Raw genomic sequence first — 20,894 nt, 5'->3', positions numbered from 1 at the left:
CCCCACTCCCTCAACCGAGGTTATTTACTCTCCCACCGCCCGCAGGGAGGACCTGGGGTGCTGGACCCGGCACCCCAAAGAAGTCCCGCCGTGCCTCCCTCCAGCCACCCGGCAGCCGCGCCGGTCCCGGGCCGGCCCCGAGCGGCCGGAGCCCCGGGAGGACGGTGGAGGCTTTGGGGGCGAGGCGGGGGACGGGACGACGACACGGCGGTGGCTGGGAAAGGGGAGAAGCGCATTCCTGCCTCCTCCCCCCTCGGCCCCCTGCGAGAGCCGGGCTCATCCCCGCCGCCCGCTCCCGGTTGCCCGCTCCCCGCAGCCCCTCGCTGCCGCGCCCGGTGTGCGGGGACCAGCGGGCACCTCTGCCTTTTCCCGGGAAGTGACAAAAGCCCGAGTCTTTAAATCGCACGGGAATAAAGACTTTTTTTTTTTTTTTTTTTTCTTGCAGAGATCGAGATCTTGCAGCATCCGCCCGCTCTCTCCTGCGCCTCGCACCGGGTCCTCACCCGGGAGCGATGCCCGCTCCTTGTCCCAGTGGAAAGGACACGGCTCCTCGAAAACAAGCCAGGCAGGGCTGCCCTGGGCTGCTCCCTTCTCCCTGGGGTGTCGCCGGGAGGGGACACCTGGATCGCCCGGAGCTGGAGAGCCGGGCGATTCGCCCCGATTCAGGGACTCGCCCGGTGGGAGCTGCCGCCGCTAAACGCGGGACCCGTTAGCTCTCACCTGGGCTCCCGCAGCCCTGGGTGGGAAGGGACCCTCGGGAGTGATCCCTTCCAAACCCAGCCTGAAAACGGTCTCGATATAAAGCACATATACATACGGAATTGGCAACCGGTTGCTGCGGAGCGCAGACTTTTCGGCCGCTCTTTCGCCCTTCCCTTTTTGGACGCATTTGGTGCAGAGACAGGGCAGGTTTGGGGTCACTCGGAGGAAAAAAATGGTGAGATCGGGTTTCAAGTGGTGCGTGTCCCTTTCTGCCCCTGCTCTTGCCGATCCGCGCTTCCCGCAGGCGGGGATGTTCCCCTTGCCCCGCAGCCGGCAGCCCTCCCGGTGGAGGTGCGGGGTGGGGGGGGGGGGACCGGGAGGGCAGAGCCCCACGGCCGGACCCGTCGGACGGACACGGCCGCCCCGGCCACACCGCAGCCCCATCGCCTCGTTTAACGGTGAGGGCGGCTGCAGGCTCCCCGTTTGCTTTTTGTGTTCGCAAGGCTTCGCTCCCAGCTAACGGGGGCTGGGGGAAACCCCCGTCAAACTCGCTGAGAGGACTTCACGCAAAACCCAAGCCAGCCAAACGAAAACCGTCAAGACAAGAGATTTCCCGGTTATTGCCCCCCACCCCCCGCCAGATCGCCAGGTATTTGCGAGCACCCTTTCCCCCGGTAACGATTCCCGAATTAACCTCCCGCTTCCAGGAACACAAATTGGCCATTAGAGAGAGGGTTTTATTGCGGTCCTTTCCGCGGGCTGCGGATTAGCCTGATTGGGAACTAATGGACTTTTCGTTACAGTTTAATGCAAGGAGGGGCTGGCGGAGCGCTCCGACCGAGGCAGACCCAGGGCAGCCCTCCTTCGGCTCGGCCAAGCCGGATTGCCTCTGCGAGCCCCTGCACCGCAGCGCTTCTAAAAAAAAAAAGAAATTATATATATATATATTTTTAAAAATCATCTGCCCGATCCCGGCATCCCTCCCTTTAATTTTTATTCTTGCCGTTCTTTAACTTTGCCGAACAGAAACCCCGAGGCCGCGTATAACGCCGCAGCATCGAGGACTGCCCTCTCACATCATTTCTTTCAGGCTGCTTCTTCGTCGTCAAAATTAATCGCTGGGGAAGTAACGGGCTGAAAAACCCGTATTTAACGCCCTCACACTCCCAAATACTCTCCTCCTTGAGCGCGGCTGTGATTCCGCTACGGCGGAGCCGGGGATGAGGGAGCCCGGGCGCTGCCGGTACCCGCAGCTTGGCGAGCGAATCCGCCGCAGGGCAGTAGCCCTGCGGAGGATCCGCTCGCCAAGCTGCGGGTACCGGCAGCGCCTCGGCTCCCTTGACCTCCCCGAAGTGGTTTTTAGAACGACTCTCATGCACTGAGTTGGTTTGCTTTTTATTAAGTCGTGGACAAGGGAGAGAGAGGGGGCTGCGGTGGGGTGGGGGGAGTTTGGGAGGGGAGAGAGAAACGACGAGGAAAGAATTAAAGCAAGGTAATAAAGAGAATAAAGAAGGCAAATCCGCTGAAAGCTTTCTTGGACCAGAAAGCTGAGCGAGCCCAGCGCTGCTCTGAGGGAGACTTGCAAAATGGTTTGAAAGCTAGTAAATGAATCCGTCTCTGGCTGTTTTTAACGACGACCTCTCTAGAAATCCCTTCTGCATCTGGGGGGCGAGGGGCGGGGGTGGCTGTTCTTGTCAGATCCGAGCTAATGAAAACGGCGGTGCTGCTCTTGCTCCTGGAGCAAAGCCCGGGGGGGGGGGGGGCGGCGGCAGCCACAGCCCCCCACCCCGGAGCCGTCGCCCCGGGGGCTGCACCCCCGCCCTGCCGCCCCGCTCCCCCCCGAGCCGCATCCCGCTCCCCCCCGTGCACAGATGAAAGCCACGAGTCTCCCCCCTCTCTGCATGGGGGGGGGGGGGAAGACAGGGGGAGAAGGGAGGACACATGGGTCGGACCCCGGGGGGAGCCCGCTGGGAGCCCAGAGCCGCCGCCGGTGCCCCCGCTCCCCGCCCGCAGCCGGCTCCGCCGCGGCCCGCCCTCCCGAAGGGGTTAAAGGCCTTCTTTTCTTCCCTTTCCTTTCTTTTTTCTCCTTTTTTTTCTTTTCTTTCCTTCTTTCTTTTTTGTTTTTTTTTTTTTAACTGAAGAACTGTGGATGTAGTTTGCGTAATATCTTTATTACTGAAAACTTCAAGGTAAGCGAGCAATAGAAACCAGATGTGGGGATGGGAGGAAGGCAGGGTAAGAGTAAGTGTAAGGGGTAGCAGGAGTTAACCGGGGGAGGAGGGGAATCAGGTTGAATGGCGGGAGGGGGGGGACGACGGAAGGTGAGTATTGATTTATTTTTGAGCCCTTTTTGGGTTGCAAATGACCCCTCAAACCAAAAAGGTCTCCTGCCAGCCTCTGTCCCTTTCCAAGTTCACCTCTGGCAATCCCAGAAGCCGGGGCCAATTTTGTGTGCTTGGCGACCCTGTTAAAACCCCTCCCTGCTGCCCTCCCGCTCTTGATCCAGTTGTTTTACACCTGGAGAGAGCACGGGTTTTAGAGGTAAATAAATAACGAGAGCTTGCCTGGCGATGTGGTGCTGGGCGACCGCGGGTACCGCCGTGCCAGGGGAGGCAAACGGCTCACGGCAGCGCTGGGAGAGCTGCCGGCCCTGAAGGGGTTAATTTGGGGTTGGGGGGGGGAGCTTAAAGGCATATAGCTGCGGGGAAAATCCGTATTGCCTTGAATCCGGAGGAGGGGGCCGCGGAGGCGGGGGTCCCCCAGCCCGGGGCAGTGAGCGGCGGGGAGGGCCGGAGCGAACCGAGCGTGTCACGACCATGAAATCGTTCCCGGTGCTTCCGCCTTGCGCGGATCCCACGTCCATCCCTTCGTGTCATTCGTGTCATCCGTTTGCTTTTCTGGTTTTTTAATCATAAAAAAAAAAACTTTCGGGGTTGTGTTTTTTAAGGCAAAAGATATGACCTCCACCCCCCTCTGCTTCCACACACCCCCGTACACATACACACACACCCCTTCCTGGGCCCCCTCCCCTCCACTGTCATCATCTACATATTAATTGGGGGAGAGGTCTCTCTCCCTCTCTTTTTTTCTTTTTTTTTTTTTCCTTTCCCCTATGTGTGGGGGGGGAAAGTGCAGAGAAGAGCTTCTTTAGAGTGTAGATAGTTCGGAGGGAGAGACGGAGGGCAAGTGTGTGTGTGCGAGAGAGAGAGAGGGAGGGAAAGAAAAAGACCCCTTTTACTGTGCGAGATCTTAAGGGGGTTTGGAGATCTGGTTAGCTTTCAAGAACATCTGAATCCTCTTAGAGCTCCCTGGCCCAGCTGTGTGTGTGTGTGTGTATGCGAAAGGGAGAGAGAAAGAGAGGTTCCTGGTGCCCCTCCAAGCGCATTAAGGACACTCGGGCCTTTTAATTTTAGGAATGAATGCTGATACTTGTGTTTCTTATTGTGATCCGGCTGCCATGGATTCCTACTACAACGCAGCCTCCCAGGGCACAGAAGGCTCCTCGCCTTTTAGGGCATTTCAAGCAAGTGACAAGTTCAGCCCTACTTTCCTGGCCAGCAAAGGACAAGGCTTTGGTGACAGCAGCACTAAGTGCCGGAGCCGCTACAGCCAGCAGGAATGCCAGTCCCTGGATGGCAGCGTGCAGGCTCCCGGCTCTGCCGGGGCTCCGGCCTCCTTTAACAAATACCCTCCGCAGCAGCAGCAACAGCAACAACCACCGCACCTCTACATGCAGCGAGGTCCCTGCAAAACCCCCCCGGAGAGCAACCTCAAGCTGCAAGAGAGCAGCGGTCACAACGGAGCTCTGCAGGTCTCTTGTTACGGTGAGTCCTTGGCGTCCGGCAGGGGGGGGGGGAAGCACCGGGGGGAGAAACCGGAGAGAGACGCCCGGAGCTGGAAAGGGCCTCCCGGGGGCGGGAGGGGGGGGTGGGGAGGTTATGTGTGTGTGGGGGGGGGCTGCTTGGCCGGACAAGTCCTCCCGGGGTCAAGGAGACCTTGCCCGAGGAGCGCAGCCCCATCCCGCAGCGGTGGCGGGGCTGGGGGGGCCACTGTGCCTTTCCCCCCCCCCCGCCAATATCTTTATTCCCAGCCGGGGCTGGAGCCCGTGATGCCCGCGGGAAGCCGCGTTTCCCCCCCCGAGTCCCGCTTTGCGGTGATTTTAATCGTAATTTCTGAGCGGGGCCGATGCGCTCCCGGGAAGCGTCAGTTCTTGAGCAATACAGGGAAATGCGCAGTAAACGGGGAGAGAAACAGAAAGAGAAAGAGCGAGCGGACCGCCGGGCTGCGCAAAATATTCTCTACGGGAACCCTCTTCCAGAGGGAGAATTTCTGGAAAATTTCACCGAAATCTTCACTTTCCGCTGTAACGGTCTCTCTCATTTTCCTGTCTCTCACTTTCTCCTCTAATTGCTGCTCCCTAATTGATTTCTGCCCGGCTGCAGATAACCCACTCGCATCCTCTCCACGGGTCATTAGCGGCAATTAAGACACTCCCTTGCGCTGGCGCTCGGCAGGGACAGCCTGGAACGGGGTCGCTTCTCAGGTCGTTTCCGAGCGTGGGTTTAAAAAGCTTCTTCGGGAGGTTTCCGCTATATAGAGGCCATTAGGGAAAAAAAAGAAAAAAAAATCCAAACAACACCCCCCGTCCCGAAAAAAACCCCACCAAAACCAACAACAACAACAACAAGCCAGCAACCAAACAAATGAAACACCCATAATTTTTTTTTCTTTTTCTTTTTTTTTTTTTCTGGAGAAGGTGGAAATGCAATCTCTTCCTCTCCCTCCCGGTCATCTCTGGGCGGGCAAATTGGGGCTGCCCCGGCCCGGATTCAGCGCGTTGCCGGCTGGCGTGGGGGGCCGCCGTGTCCCCGTACTCGATGCGCCGGTCCACCGTGAGTGACCCCGCCGGGCAGGGACAACGACAGGGCCGTGCCGGGGTCTCCAGGGAGCCCCTAAGACGGGCGGTGACTGCGGACTGGGGAAGCGGGGAAGCCGGGAGAGGCTCGGGTCAGGCCGGCGATCCCACCTCTAGGCTCTCGCCATCATTTTGGGGGCTCTTTGCCCTCTTTACTTTCCCTTTCCTCCCCATCGTCTAGACTCAAAAGGAGGCAGAAGCACCTTCCCCCTGCGTGCTGGGCCGCGTTCAGGCGCCGTCCATCACTCCCTGTCTCCAGCCAAGGTGTCCCCGCATCCAGCTCCACAGACCCGCTTTCCCCCCCCCCCTCCCCAGGTGACACCCTTCCCGGGAAAAGGGCATTAAGTCCTCGCCGGGTAGCCGTGCCCGGGAACCGCAGGCAGAGCCCGGCTGCCCTGCGCCCGGCCGGGCAGGGGTCGATCCCGTGTCCCCCTCCCGCACCCCGGACCGCGGAGTGGCGTGGGGGGGGAAAGCTGCTTTCGTTCTCGTTCTGGCCCGGGCTTAGGCTGGGGTTTTCTCCCTCTCTTCCCCTGCCCTTTCCCCGCGGACGGACAAGCCCACGCCGGCACCAAGGCCCGCTCCGCACCCGCGGAGGCCTGCTGGGGCCAAGCCGGAGCCCACGGGCGAAGTGGGAGCGCGGGGGAGCCCCCGGTGCCTTCCCGGCCGCCCTGCCATCCTCTCCCCGCTAACCCGGCTCTCTTGTTTTTGTAGGTTGCAAAGCCCAGGGCGCCGGCTTACACATTACAACCCCCCCCCCCCCCCGGTAGAGCCACGCGAGTTTATCACCCTCCATTAAACACCGCCGGGGTCCCCTCGGATTGATTTTTCAAGGGGGGCTCTGGGCTTGACTCGAGTGGGAGCCCCGCGTCGGACGGCGGGTGGCCCGGCCCGGGCTCGTTGCGAGCCCCTTGTGCTGCGGCTAGGGACGGGGGGCTGTAATAAGAGACACGTGGATCCGCGAGGATAATTAATAGCAATAATAATAATGGTTAACGATTGAGGGGAGAGACCCGCTAATAATAGCCAGATCGGGGGTTCGCAGAGCGACTGCAGCACCCGTAGGTGCGTCTCCGCCTTCTCCCAAAACGGCTAAACCCACCGCGCCCGGCTAACGGGACCGGGACCGGGGAAATCACCGGGTAAATACCGTGGGTGTGGGTGAGAGCCGGGGAAAAGACACCCGTCCTTTCTCCGCAGCGGGAGTTCAGCGCGGCCGGCTAAGGCGGAGGGGATGCAAGGCGGGTGGGGAGAAAGAGTTCCAGGAGGAACCGGCGGCTGCCCCGCTGCCTCCCGCCGCGGCCGCTCCGGTGCCGGTACCGCCGTGCGGGTTGTGCACAAGGGGGGAAGGAGCGCGGCGGGGACCGCTGGCTCCCCGGTTACCCGGGGCTGAGGAGGATGCTGGGGGGGACACACGACTGGTGGGACGCCGTGCCCGTAAGTCCCTCAATTTAAAGACCACCACCCCCAAAAAAAAGATTAAAAAAAAACCCTAAACAACCCAAAACTCGAGGCCGACAAAACGGCAGGCTCTCCCGCCAGGCGGCCGGTTTCCCCCCCCTCCCAGCAGCCGGAGCTGCTGCGGGCCCACCGCCCTGGCCGGTCTCCGCTTTTCCCCTTCTCGCTTGTAGAAGCCACCCCCGGGGCGAGCCCAGTACGGCGGGTCCCGGGCCGGCGGGAGGCACGGCGGGCAGGGGTGCTCCCCCCCTTTTTTTTTTAAATTTTATTTTAATTCTTTAATAAACAAGTCGTTTCGAGTTATAAAAAGGCCGTGCCTGCCATCTATTGCTCTCGGCTTCTATTTCTAGATCTAAGCCCTTCCACCGCATTGTACGGATAAATATAGGCCAAGGGAGAGCTGCGGCCGTAAATACACGGAGGACACCAGCGGCGGTCGCCTAAGAGCTTCCAGCCCGGCTGCTGGCAGGGCCGGTGGCACCGGGCGGCCCTGGCTACCGGCCGGGCTCCCTGCAGCCCCCTCGGAGCGGCGGCTGCCAGCCTGGCCCTTGCGGGGGGGGGGGCTCCCCGCCGCTCTCCGCTCTGCCGACGAGCCGGCGGCCTCGCACAGCCCCCCCCCCCCCTCCTTTCCCAGCCGTAAATAGGGGTACGGGTTATCCCGCAGACCGGCACCGGCAATTAAAGCCGAAATCTTGAATAAAAGCCCTCAGAACAGGTTATATATCTTGGCTTAGGAGGGGAAAAAGCTTTCCGATGATTTATGTGCTGTAGTAATCTGAGTCGCTATTTCTACTGCGTGGAGCTGAAGTAAGTTGTATGTCTAGAAACATATGTACGCATATACCCGTATACACTCACAAATATATACGTATGTTGCTGGCTAGAAAGACGGGCTGGAAAAAAAAAATCCTTTGGGGAGCGAAGGCGAATGTGATAGGGATGTTTGCTCAAAGGAAACAGGAGAAAGGAAACGGGCTTTCTCTAACAGAGGAAATTCTTTAAGTGCCGCGTTATGCAAATAACGACCATTTCTTTTATTTAGCGAGCAAATAAAAAGCGCAGCCTAAAGTGCGTTATTAATAGAAGTGCAGAAAGCAACTGCCGTAGGAATCAGAGGCTCGCTGCCTGCTTTTTTAAATTGACACTTTTAATGCATTTCTCCTCCTCCTCCCCCCTTAATGTAATGTAAACTGCAGGCACGGCAGGAACGAGCTCGCTGGCGGGCCCCCCCTCTCCTCCGCCTCCCGTGAGAGACCGCCGGCTGCCAGGCGCTGGGGGCTCCCCGCGGTGCCGCGCAGATCCCCCGCCGATATCCGACGGCTTTGCCGTTCTCGCCGGGGAGGACCGGCGGCATCTGCCCCCCCTTCCCCCGGCTCCGACCGCAGCCCCTGAGCCCGGGGAAGGTGGTTGGGGGGGTGGGTACCCGGGACCGTGGGGTCTCCCCGGGATTCTTGCAGGGCGATGCCGTGTCCCCCACACCGGGGGCTGGTTTGGGTGAGGGTCCCGGTGGCCGCCCCGGTCCTGCCTACCCCTTCCCTCTCCCCCGCAGCTTTGAGCTCGGCTCCCACCCGAGCTCCTTCCCCGCACCGGGGAGAAGTGTGTGTGTGTGGGGGCCGCGTGGGGTGCTGCCGCTGCCCTGATCCCCGCGGGGGGCAAGAGGAGAGTATAAAGGGGAGAAGTATGCGGGAGGGAGGCGCGAGTGGGAAGGCGGGGGGGGGGGGGGACGGAACCCTGGGCGGGCATCAGGGAGAAGAAGCGGGCGAGAGGAGCCAGCGAGGGCGGGGAGGGGAGCGGGGCGGCGGGGCCGGCCCCTTCCCGGGTGCTGCGGGGCCGGCTGCCCGGCTCGGTTCGGCTCGGCTCGGCTCGGCCGCCGGCTCCCGGCGTGCTGCTGCTGCTGCTGACGCCGCCCTGGCAATCGCCCTCTCTTTTCCACAATAGGGCCACCAGATCTGCCATTCAAGGGCTCCGGCACCCTCCCAGGGAGGGGAGGGAGCTCTCGCCAGGAGTTTGGCTAAGGCTCTCTTTGAACAGAGACTCGGAGGTGCGGGATCTCCTCCGCGGAAACCTGCGGGATTTCCTCAGGGAGCAGGAGGCGAAGGTAGGGCTCACGCTCCTCACCCCGGCTGCGCAGGAAGATTTATTCGCGGCTCTTCCCCAAGGTGTTTTGCGCTTCTCTCTTGACTTGGACGGTAGATCTTGGCTGGAGGCTTTGAGAGGATTCCTGACCCGAGCTGTTTATAACGCTCATGTGTCAGGGGAGGGGGAGCCTCCCTTCCCCCCCCTCTGTTCCCTCCTTGCGGGAAGATTTCTCTTCGCACTAGAGCTGTTCGTTTTCGACTTGTCCGCTACTGATTGGGATTAACTCCGCTCTAGCTGCAGCGCACGCTTGTAACCCCAGCAGGACGTTACCAGCAACAAGAAGGGTGCGGAAAGAGAGAGAAAGAGTCTTAAAACTTTTACTAGTCTGAGTTGTTTTGAAAGCAACTCAGCGCGGAGCAGACGAGAAAAATACTGATGGGGAGAGAGATTTGGAGATGCTTACTGAGTGCGTCTTTTCCTAAGGGTTTGGTGTAGGAGTCCTATTAACAATATATGCTGATGCCAGATAGCGCAAATGAGCTGTGTGTGTGTTATCTGGAGCTGCAGGCTGTTTATTTTGTGCAGCCTTTTGAGTGTACGTTCAGTGTGGTTGCATGACTAACTGGCTGGAGTGATTCACTGGCTGCTTTATGGGTGACTGCTCAAAACAAGTTGTGAATCAAAAGAGATTTCTTTGGCTGTGGTTTCTAACCTCCCAAGTTAAATGCACTCAGGGTTTAAGGGGAGCTAATGTGCAGACTGCAATCCCTCAGATCTGGAAGATTTATTCCTTTTCCAAGCCCTGCGTTCAAAGCCGTGATGAGTTTCCCTTGTAAGAGGGAGGTGGTGTCTGGGAGGCTCTGAGCCAAGGTCTGCCGCTAAGGGACACCTCCAGCCATAGCCCTGTCCCTTCGGTTGTCCTAGTTCCTGGCTCTGTAGCAAGTTTCGCTCCCTGGAGTCCTTAAGCCGCTTTATTATCTTGTTCAGGGCATTTGGGTAGCTGTAGCAATTCTCAGGTAAAAAGCGTGATGCATCCTGTGGCAGTAAGAGACTTTTCTTCCCATTTTGCAGTCGGAAAAACTGAGACTCGCAACCTGCGAGTGGCCTGTGCAAGGCGAAACTGTTGGTACTTGGTGGCATCAGGGTGACCTTCCCAGGGCCATGGCACCAGCAGAAGGAGGCTCTCGGCAGGCTGGAGAAGGAGCCCGCTGCCGGAGTCAGAAAACTCACGGAGTAGAGGGCCTGTGTTTGACTTTGGAAGGGGCTGAACTTAGGTTTCCTGACAGCCAGGTCCTTACTCGGTGCAAGAAGCTGTAGCAATTGGTATGTTTTCATATGCTCAGGTCTCTCAGTACATAAAATAGGCTCAACCTGCCAATCCACATTAACGGTCTCATCTTTAAATCGCAACTCATCAGCGTGGGCAACCTATATGGCCAACACAAGATACAGGTTGGTCACGGCTTTTCAGAAAATGCTGAGAAATCCCTGCCCCAAAAATCGTATGTTTCTGAGGTACTCCTCCTACGTGTTTGGGGAAAAAAAAAAAAAAAGCCCATCTCAGTTGTTAATCAGCTTGGAAAGCATAGGTCTAATATCTTCATGTGGATACATTTTCAAAAGGAAAAGAAATAGTTCTGGATTAGGAGAAGCCTGAGCAGTAGCGCAGCTAATATAGGACCCCTGTGACTTGAGAAGCATTTACTAAGAGATGGATGGGAACATTTCATATGAATAAAGCGTTAGAGTAATTTACCATAGTTATATGTCTCAGCTGCCTCAACTTGTAAATGAAAGTTCATAAGTAAAGGAGGAAAGCTACTTACATATATTAAATAAATGACCTCCGCTTTATTTTCTGTGTAAGTTCAGATGAATCAATGTTATTATACACACTGGTCAATCTGCTTGGCCATGTTTTCATTCATGCTTGCAAATCATCTTCATATTTTGACTGTCACATAAGTAGACATGATGTGAAAGAGCAACTGCGATCACCACAGTACTTCTAGGGCCATTTTTTGATCCAAGAGAGAAGGGTCGGTGAAGAATAGGGAAGAGGCATAGAGGGAGGAAGGAACAGAGATGAATGAGAAGAGGCAGGGGAAAAAGAAGAGGATGTATCTTGGATGGGCAATGAGCAGTGGCAGACTCAGCACTATTATGGAAGGTGATCCGCAACTGGTTTTATGGACTATATAAGTACGAATCCACCAGCATCAAATTCTTTCTCTCTCTGTTGAGAATAGCTGTGATTCAACATTTAGTAGCTGCTATCTTCAGGTCCCAGCAGGATTTAGCCATGACAAGCTGGTATGTCATGAACTACGGTGTCTCCTTATCTGCGGTGATCGAAGACCACTGCATCGCCTAACTCAGCAGTTAAATGCCTATTTACATCTGATAATTTTTTTTAGTGAAGATGCGGTTTAAAGGTTTATCCTGTGGCAGTTAATCTGCTTGCTGGAAACAGATGGTTGAATCAGTATTATTTCTAAATATATTCTTTATTAGCAAGAACTGTGTTCATTAGCTGTAAGGCAAGTGGGTTTTCAGCTGGTGATGTAGCCTGAAGGGTAAGCTGGCTTAGTCACTGATAGACATGCTGTACGCTGAGGCTGGGCAAAAACCCTGTGGGGTTTATGAAGATAGCAAGCGCCTTTATTCAATAAAAGTCTGAAAACACTATAAAACCAAAGAGGTGGGAGTCAACAGAAAGTCAAGGCCCATCAGAGAAGTGCTATCAATGGGAAATGAGGAACCTGAGGAAGAGACAGAACAAACGTTTTGGGCAGGCTTCCGTCTGGGGGAAATAAAAGAAACTTGTAATGTCTCAAAATAACTCCTATCTGATTGCCGTAGTGTTTAGGGAGATAGGGCTTTGCATGCAAGCACCACTGCATAAAAGAAATACCTTGGGTCTCATCAGTTCCTCCCTGTAGCTGCCTCCTCAGGACTTCGGGTATTGGCTGACCGCTTCAGTCTGGAGCAGTAACACCGGCGTCGGGGTAGGATGCAGTCTCCAAAGAGAAAAATGGGGAACTGTATTCATTCTTTTGATGCAAGAGGGACCAGATAACAAAGGTGCTTGCAGACATCTAACCTATTCAGGAGTAGTGGGAAGTGAAAGGAATTCACGCCAGAATCAAATTGAAACAAAATAAAGATGTAAACTGTGCCCAGGGAGAGAGGGCAATATTGGGAATTATCCCAGAAAGGGTTGAAAACAGTCAGAGAATGACTCTGTGCTGGGACAGTGCCCAGAGAGATCTGAAGGCCCAGCTGCAAGACCCTGACTCCACGAGGTGCTGGGGAATGTGCGTGACACTGGCCAGAAGATGTTTCACAAAACAGCAGAAACGGGAAAATGTTATTCAGCCTGAAAGTTAACAGGAGGCCTGAGCCACCGCAAGGTTTCTGAAAGAATAGAAACCCATCTCGAAAAAGAAACCAGAGGCTCACCAGGTTGCTGGGCGTGGAGTTGGTCTCAGGCTGTTGGGTCTGGCCATTTCCATCGTGCGTGGTCTGTAACGCAAGCACGTGGAGGCCCACAGCATCAGGTTTTTCCCAGCCCCAGCGATGCCACTCGAGAAAAGACCCCATGGGAGGTCGATGCATGTCTGTTCCCACCATGTGGCTGGCTGGAAAGAGGAGCCCGACAGAGCTTTGCTCTCCAAGCGCTTCTTCACAGGGAAGAGCCTGAGGCCAATCGCTGGGGCAGGGATACGCTCTGGAGCCTGGACCGCAGTGCTGGTCTCCAGTTCAGGAGGCTGCGAGACCTTCTGGAGCACCGTGCGGTTCTTTTCCAGCCTTCCCTGGGATGGTGCATGCCCAGACCTCATCCTGGAGTGGAATCAGGAGCACAGCTGTGGCAAGGACCCATACCTGAGAGCTGAGAAGCACTGCGTTATAGACATAACCTGGCTTATCAAGATTTGGTCTGAACCTTCGTAAGCAGATTGGAGCCAGATATCAGTCTGAGCTAGACAGGACACAGCCAAATGCTAGAAGGCAAGAGGAAGAAGAGACCCACCTAAATTGGCAGAGGACCTGCAGACATTTTGTGTTCCTCACGTCTCCAGATGCCAGTGAGGACTTCCAAGATAAATAGCCGATGGACCAATTGCTAGACACTTAGGCAGATCGTGCAGGAGGCCAGAAACACTCCATGAAGCTGTGGGATTTATGGCAGAGCGTAAATATTGCATTTCAGCCCTTGAATAGAAGTTGGAAGGCTGCTACTGGAAGAGAAGGGAAGCTGGTTGCTTTATATAGGTATGAGGTCCTGTGCTAGAGAGAAGAGTATTTCCATCCTGTTCATACCACTTCAAGCTATTAGGAAAAGAGACTTAGGCAGGATAGAAAGCAATGCGGGATTGGCTACAACATCAAACATGAGTGCAGCAGCTTGGTTAAGTGCGGCTCTGGTGGGGAGGGGAAATAGCCACAGAGAGGGTTGTTATAAATATATGGCTAGTCAGGACAGAGCCTCGTAAAAATCTGCTGAAAGGCCCAAACTCGACTCAGGAAACGGGGACTGAAGCTGCGCATGCAAAGCTGGGTGATGCTGGTTTTAAGTTAGAGTTGAGGCTGTAGCAAGGCTTTGCGGTGCCCAGGGCTGGATATTAAGTCGGTGTTCAGAGAAGCCCACTCTTCCCTTGTAGCCTTTAATTAGTTTGCTTTTGGAAAGGGTACTGTTGTGGCTGGTTGTACTGGAAATCCCCTTTTCCTTAGCCTTGGTGGCAAAAATGGAAGTTCTTCGTTCACAACCTATTTGCCTCCATTTGGCAGCGGTCCACTTCAGAGGGAGGGCGACGGGGGAAGTCAAGCAGCAAGAAAGGGGTTTATCGCCTGTGTAATTCATGGGCATCACAGATGCTCGTTCAGGTGCTGCAGTTGGTAATTGAAACTAGACAGAGAGGGAGATGATGGAACAATCCAAAAGGGAGCCACCCCATGGGTATAAGGAAAGGCAGGGACTGAGGAAAGCGTCCTCACTGGGGAGAAATGCATGCAGGAGACTGGACCACCGGGATCCAGGAAAATGCTCAGCCTAGCCAAGGTAGGAGATGACCTGACACTTAGCATGTACATCACTGTGGTTGGGACCTTGTCCGTGAGCAGCAGCCTGCGGTGTTTTCCTTTAAAGACATGGTTCATGTGAAAGAAAGAGGTTTGGGCAATCTGTTTGCGGCGCCTGCCTCCGTGGGCAGGCCCCTGAGCTGTCTCTTTGAGCTTGCAGCCAGTTCTTGGACCTCATCTGTTGTCCTGGTTAGGAAAAAAGGCCAGCAAGAGCTTTGCTGTGTAATATATTAATCAAAGGGTGCTTGTGCCTTACCATTAATAGATAATATCTGGGATGTGCCTTACTGGGTTCATTTTGATTTCCACAGTGGATATCTGGAGGTGAAAATGGCTTTCATGTTAGCACAAGTCTGTAGCAAACTGTAGTGTGGGTCTCCCATCACCTGTGTAAAGCGGCCCTCACTCAAGAGACCAACAGAGCAGGTATTCCATGGCCAGCCACCCAGTCCCTGCGTTATAGCTGAGGATATCCTGGCATATGGTAGACCCTTTAATAGGAACTGATAACGTTTTATAAACAGGCTGTCGTGAGTTGGAGGCTGCCAATCTGAAATTGAACCCAGAGCAAGGAGAACTGTCGAAAAGAGGTGTAACGCGCCCCGGGCAAACGCTCAGCCGGGGGTGATGGGGCAGCCCTTCCCCGATGCGAGGGAAGGGAGCACGGCACTGTCAGCCTGCCTGGCCTTGCAGGGCACTGGTCCTGCTGCTGGAGGCTCAGCTGCAGACGTGCCAGGATTACAAAAGCTCCACATGCTTCTTGGGAGAAGAGAAAGCTACCTCGGTGGCTGGAGGAGGGCGGCTGGGCATTTTCAGAGCTGAAGCAGTTTCTGTTGAACAGAGCTGGGGGTGCCTGTGGGGTGGGGATGGCGCTGACACGAGACCATAGTCACCAAAGGCTAGTTCTGCCAACGCCTTGTTCAAATGCCTTTTTTGGGGGTGGACACCTCCCTCAGCAGGAGAGCAAGAAAAGATTGAGGCTGCATCCTTTTTTTTCGCCTTTCTTTCACTGTCTGCAGGAATGAAAACGCTCTTGCTTCATCCAGTAGGTGTAGGTTTGCAAGAGCAGAGTTCAAGGAGGTAAAAGTGTCCCTCAGGAAGGCTCCCGGTATCAAAACAAGGTGGGATTGAAAAAAAAACCCCTCATTTGGCAACCGTGTCTGCTTTTGAGTATAGAGTCTCTTCAGAGTAGCAGGGCAAAAGCTCTCTGGTCATGGTGGGAAGGCTTGGAATTTAAAGATGAAATGTTGTATAGGAGATGGGGAAATAAAACAATGGGTGATGAGTATTCATGAGAGTTCATTATACCCAAAACACTCAAAAAGGAGGTTCTGAGGTTTCTTTATGATGTCAAAACCGTTGGACATCTTGAGGTTGCAAAATCCTTAGTCGAGCCAAGAGAGAACTGGTTTTTAGGAAAATGCAGACAGATGATGGAAAATTACTACAGGAAATGTGGTGCATTTCTTGCATGTGTAGTATTTCAAAAGTGGGTCCCCGAAGATGGGGAGAAACCCTACTGAGCAGTGTCTCCTGGGGACTTTACTGCGATTCATTGCTGCTGATGTTGTTGGGCCTTTGCCTGAGATGGAATCTGCCAGACAATATTTGTTGGTAGCTATGGATTTCTTTAGAAAATGACCTGAAGCTTACCCAAAAAGGAACCAAGAGGCTGTGAATGCAACCAAGCTTCTAAGGGATGAATTTTTCACCATATTTGGGGACCTAGACATGAAGACCATGCAACAAGGCAGAGACTTTGAGGCCAAAGTGTTTCAGCAGGTTTATCAGAGGCTAGCGAATGCAATAGGAGGTACCCAGCATCCTACAGATGGTGGAGAGGGGAAGCTTGGCTGGTCCTGGGAGGAGGCATTGAGCCAACTGCATGACGCGTGGCCTAGATGCCCCCATTTACAACTGCCCGGTCTCCCAGTGCTGCTCCTTAAGGCCTCAGTATCTGCCTGCCCCATGTCGGCATCTGAGAGACCTTAGTGTGTCTTGCACAGCACCAGAAACCTATGAGTGGGCAACTGAATCACCCCCCCAGATACTTTACACGAGAATGACAAAAGGACCAGGACTAATCCAGCCCTTTGTCTATTCTGTTGATTTTAATGACTTTCAGAGAAGTAGAAAAGGAAAGTGCAGTCTGACCCGCGTTCTCCTTTTGGGGCATTAGCCAGGAAATATAGCACACTCCTTGCAAGAAGTTTGTAAATTTGGGCCGTTTGGTATGCACCGGTCTGGCCTATCTGGACTCTGCAAAAACTAAAAGTGGAACGGCTCAGGTTTTTCTAGAGAAAAACAAATGCGAGTATTGCCTCAGGCAACGTGCATGTTCTCTGATGTAGGCTTATGTGTGGAAACCTGGCTGATTCCACATCCCATGGAGATGGAGAGATTAGGAGTCCGAAGGAGATAAACCATGGCGGGTAGCAGTGACCGCATGCATGCGTTAACACGTAAGAGGCCAGTGGGTCCTGGCCCAGGAGGAGTTATGAGGGGAACTGAGTGGGTCCTGAAAGCCAAGAATACAGCTGTGGATGTTGAGCCTGACGGAAATCAGTTCCCTACTGGGGAAAAAAAGGGAATGGCCTGGTTTAGCCCACAGGTTTCGTTAAAACCAAAAACTCTGCTGAGAACTCCTTCTCAGGAGGTCAAAAGGAAAGGGACCAGCAGCTGAAAGCCTGCAGCGGCATCCCAGTGGGAGCAGAGTCAGTCTGAGCTGGCTCTGTGAAAATGGCCCGACAGGCAAACGCGGTATGAGTATGTCAATAGCTAAATTGGTTGCTCTGACGCTCTTCCTCCCCATACGTCTGAGAAGAAGCAGGTCCCTGGGTCTGGGTTCTGCTGGCAGGAGGCTGGGCAGGGGATGGTTTTGCAGGGGTGCCTGGCGGTGGTGAGCCAAGCAGTTCCCTTTTGCTCAGCCCCATGCTAGAAGTACTGACGCAGCGGTGCGAGCACGGGCAAGCCGATGAAACCAGCAGATGAAGGCACGGAAGACCGCTCGAAGCACATCCCAGAGCAAGGCTAGGTACGCCCGGACCTGCGGGCAGGGGTAGGCAGGGGACCGGGCAGTGCAGCAGTGATCGCAGCGTAGCACCACGGTTGAGCCCAGCGGGGCTGTCCCTGCTCGCTCCTCGCCCTGTCGTGTCCTGCACAAGGGGACGTTGTGCCAGGCCACCCCTTCCCCAGGCAGGCAGGCAGCTCTGCTCCACAGCCCCCAGCTCTCCTGGCAGAGCTTTCTCCTGGGGGCAAGACCCATTAAATAAAGAGATGATACACTGGCTTCCAGACTGTTCCCGGCTGGTAGTAATCTATAGAGCTTCTTACTGTAGCATCTGAACATCACAGTCCAGCTACTGACAGGAGATGGAGCACCAAAGTTTTCTTTTCTGTTTATGTCAGATCACGTTCTTGACAAAAAGTTACACGCACACACATCCCCCATCCCTCTCAGCTGGGAGTTATTTTGCGAAGGAGTTACTTGCAGGGCAAGGTTGTTTAGTCCAGTATGTACTATAGTTTGAAACAAATTGGACTGTATAGCAGTCGTGCTATCCCTGTTTATAAGCCTCAGCTGTAGGAGGTGTCAATGGGGAAGAACGGTGTGATTTAAGCCGATTCGGGAAGCTGCATCTTTGCTTTGGAAAACAGAGGACACGAGCTGCAAATACTCAGAAAGTCCCTAATTCCAGGCAAGCCTCTTGGTACTGACAGCACAGGGGCTCTCTGACCCCTTCTTCGGGATGAAGAGCTTTCAGTTTCCTCTAGCACTAAAACCTTGGCTCTAAACCCCTGGCTTATCGGAAGCTACAGCCTCATAACTGTGTTCACTGAAGGAGTTTTGTAGTTTGGAGCCCCATTATTTACTTCTGACTGTGTATCTTCTCCTGAGAGCCTTACGAACAAAATGAATTGCAGCAGAAATCCCATATTCCCGTACAGGCATGTTCGCCTCTCGTGAAGTCTGCAAAATCATGACCCAAATGTACGGTGAGATAGTAAATCCGAGATGGCAGCCTGCAGGAAGCCGAGTCTGACATGAGAAGGAAGGAGAAAGCAACCCGCTGCAGCCCCCAGCAGCTTTGCTTGCAGATGCTCTGAGCCCAAGAGCCAGGAATGCTTTGGGGAGCAGAAGCCAGCCGGTGGCCCCATTAATAGCAGGAGTCCTCAGACATTGGAAACTGAAGTGTTTATCTGTTCTTCCCAAATTCCGTTCTTTCCATACCCTTGCAGATAGGCTTATTTCTAAAGATGGAGCGGGTGAAAAGGGGTCTTGCTTACTCTCGGCTAGGAAACTGAAACAGTACGTACCTTTCAGACGGGCGCTTTTGACATGTATTGATTCCAGCCCATGTTTTATGATTGTGCATTTTATTCTCCTCTCTAGGCCATCCTGCCTGCAGTCGCTCTTTCCGCTTGCTGTTAAGGCCTCCCATTGCTTCCCACCCTGCTAGAAATGCAACTTTTAAACACCGAAGCTCTGGTTGTGGCACTGGCGTAGGGATGGCATCTTCTTTAGGCAGAGCCCTTCTGAGCTGGGGGCTGTATCAGCACGCAGACGCCCACATGTAGATCAGAAATCTCCCAAACCAAGGGTTCCCCTAAGGGAGTATTTTGGGAGAGAGGGGGCGGGAGGAACAAACGCCCTTTGCGTTATATTTGCAAATTGTGAGCAAGGTATGATTTTTCGAGGTCTGTCTGGGACCCAGGATCGTTGTTGGAGGATGTTTGTGAGTAATCTTTTGTCAGCAGATTGTGTGCGTGTGTCAGCCGGTGCAAGGAGTAGGCAGCTGAGAGGTGATCTGTGGTGGTGAGTGGAAGGTAGGTACGCGGTGGACACAAGAGATAAGAGTCTTTTCTGTTCCCTGGTTGGATAAGCATCACCAGCAGAAGTAGGTTTCTGGGGCCAATACTCCTTTTCACGGGTTCCTAAAGAAGATTTCTGTAAATATTTGCTGGTGTTTACTTTACTTGACATTTGCAGTCACTCATGTCAATACGATCCCATCCTGGAATGTTAACTGGAAACAAACACAAAAGTGGGCATGAGCTCAGCTGATGTGGATACAGTTTTTAATTTAGGCTGATTTTCATGGTCATCATCTTTCACGTAATCATCCAGTTCTGCTGAGAATTAGTGGTGCTCCAGGAGCTTCACTGTTTCCAAGAGTCATGATTTTTTTGTTCTCTGTCAGGAAGCGTGTTACCAGAGTCACTGTTGTTTGTGTCTACTGTCTGACACTTCCTACCAAAATGCTACCTCCAGTTGCTTCTAACTTAATCAAAACTTAACGATTTGGCCTAAAACCTCCCACAGCAGTTGTTTGCCTCTGGCTGTTTTTATAATACTATTATTTTTAAAGTTTATCTGAATCAATTAAGCTGTTTCCAAGAATGTAGCTAAAACTAAGCACATTTTTCTTTTCTCCATGTCAGGAAAAAAATCCGACGATGTCTTTTTTCATAAGTTCTGGTGCACTGTGCTGTGGAGCAAGACTGTCAGACTTGCAGTGGGGCTGGGCTTTGGGTAGGAAATGTGCTTCGTGCCTTTCCTCTGAAAATTATCTAACAAGGAGCCATGGCTCTCACTCGCTCAGTAGCGACGGCTTTGATTTTCATACCTAAACACACTGCAGATTTCCCATGTTCTGGGCATGTTTCCAGCCAGGTCTGAACCCGCTCTTCTTGCAGTGGCCATTTACCCCAGCAGATGATCCAGCCTTGCTTGGAGCCAGGCAAAGTAGGGGAGGACATTGATGTAACTACAGACACAAGAAAAGCTGTGTCTATCTGGGGAAGCAGCGGAAGGCTGGGATAAGAAATCTGGATGTGGCAGAAACTTGGTCTGAAGACTGGGGAGGGTGTCGGATTGAACAGGGGCGTAGGGCTGGGTGACCAAGATACAAAGTTATTGCATGATTCAGGGCATCTGAGAGGCATAGCTGAGGCCAACAAGACCTTCATCTCCAAGCTGCAAAAATATTAGACAATGCTAAGTACTCTTTAAAACTCAGGCTTAGGTATCTCAGCGTGGCGATTGTGCACTTGGTGGCTCTCTGTCTCGGTTTGCCATCCGTACAGCATGAGCAATAGCAGTGCTTCGTCTCACCGGGCTCGCTGTGGCTCAGGCATCTCTGTGCAACCCTCCGCTACGGCTCGGCGAAGGCTGTGGGAAGCCCGGAGGACACTGCTGAACAGGGTGCAGATGCTGTGCAGTAAGTAAGGATTGCCTTCACACACGCTGAATGATGAGAAGAAAATGGAGAACTGTTCACCGGGGGTAGGGTCCAGTATATATGACCTGAAGAGCCAGGAAGCAAGAAGTACGTTAGAAAAGAAATAAGAGAAAAGGCATAAAAGCCCTTCACACAGTGCTCTCGCTCCTCATCCTCCCGCATCCTGTAGATATGTTTGGTCCTGGCACTGGGTGTAATTGTGGTGCTGAGCGGGCAGGGGCCAGCCCCAGGTGACAGAGACAGTCCATCGGTGCCGGTGGAGCCACACTGCTCTGGGTACCATCCGCAGCCACACCAGCACAAGGGGCAAACATCTTCTCCCGTTCAGTCTGTCCCCAGAAAAATTTGGTCCTGGAGTGGCTTTATAATGGAATTCAGTGCTGCAGGTGATAGTGAGAGATCCGTATCTGGGCCTGGTT

The 20,894-nt window shown here is 54.0% G+C and overlaps 1 protein-coding gene across 2 annotated transcripts in view; it reads left to right on the top strand.

The window, feature by feature from the left end:
- The first annotated feature begins 3,862 nt into the window (after positions 1–3,862).
- ALX4 (ALX homeobox 4) overlaps positions 3,863–20,894 on the top strand; it is a 40,029-nt gene continuing 22,997 nt past the window's right edge. Inside the window, exon 1 of one of the 2 annotated variants that reach the window (XM_052781926.1) lies at positions 3,863–4,526. In XM_052781926.1, the coding sequence (XP_052637886.1) occupies positions 4,118–4,526 (409 nt within the window). In that variant the 5' untranslated portion in view covers positions 3,863–4,117. Of the gene's footprint in view, positions 4,527–9,000; positions 9,171–20,894 lie in introns of those variants that run through there. The other variant, XM_052781927.1, reaches the window with a different exon arrangement.

This window comes from Harpia harpyja, chromosome 3 (genome assembly GCF_026419915.1).
Source record: "Harpia harpyja isolate bHarHar1 chromosome 3, bHarHar1 primary haplotype, whole genome shotgun sequence".
In the NCBI taxonomy this organism is placed as follows: Eukaryota; Metazoa; Chordata; class Aves; order Accipitriformes; family Accipitridae; genus Harpia; species Harpia harpyja.
The sequence above is the reverse complement of the archived record's forward strand: the minus strand, read 5'-3'. Positions and strand labels throughout refer to the sequence as shown.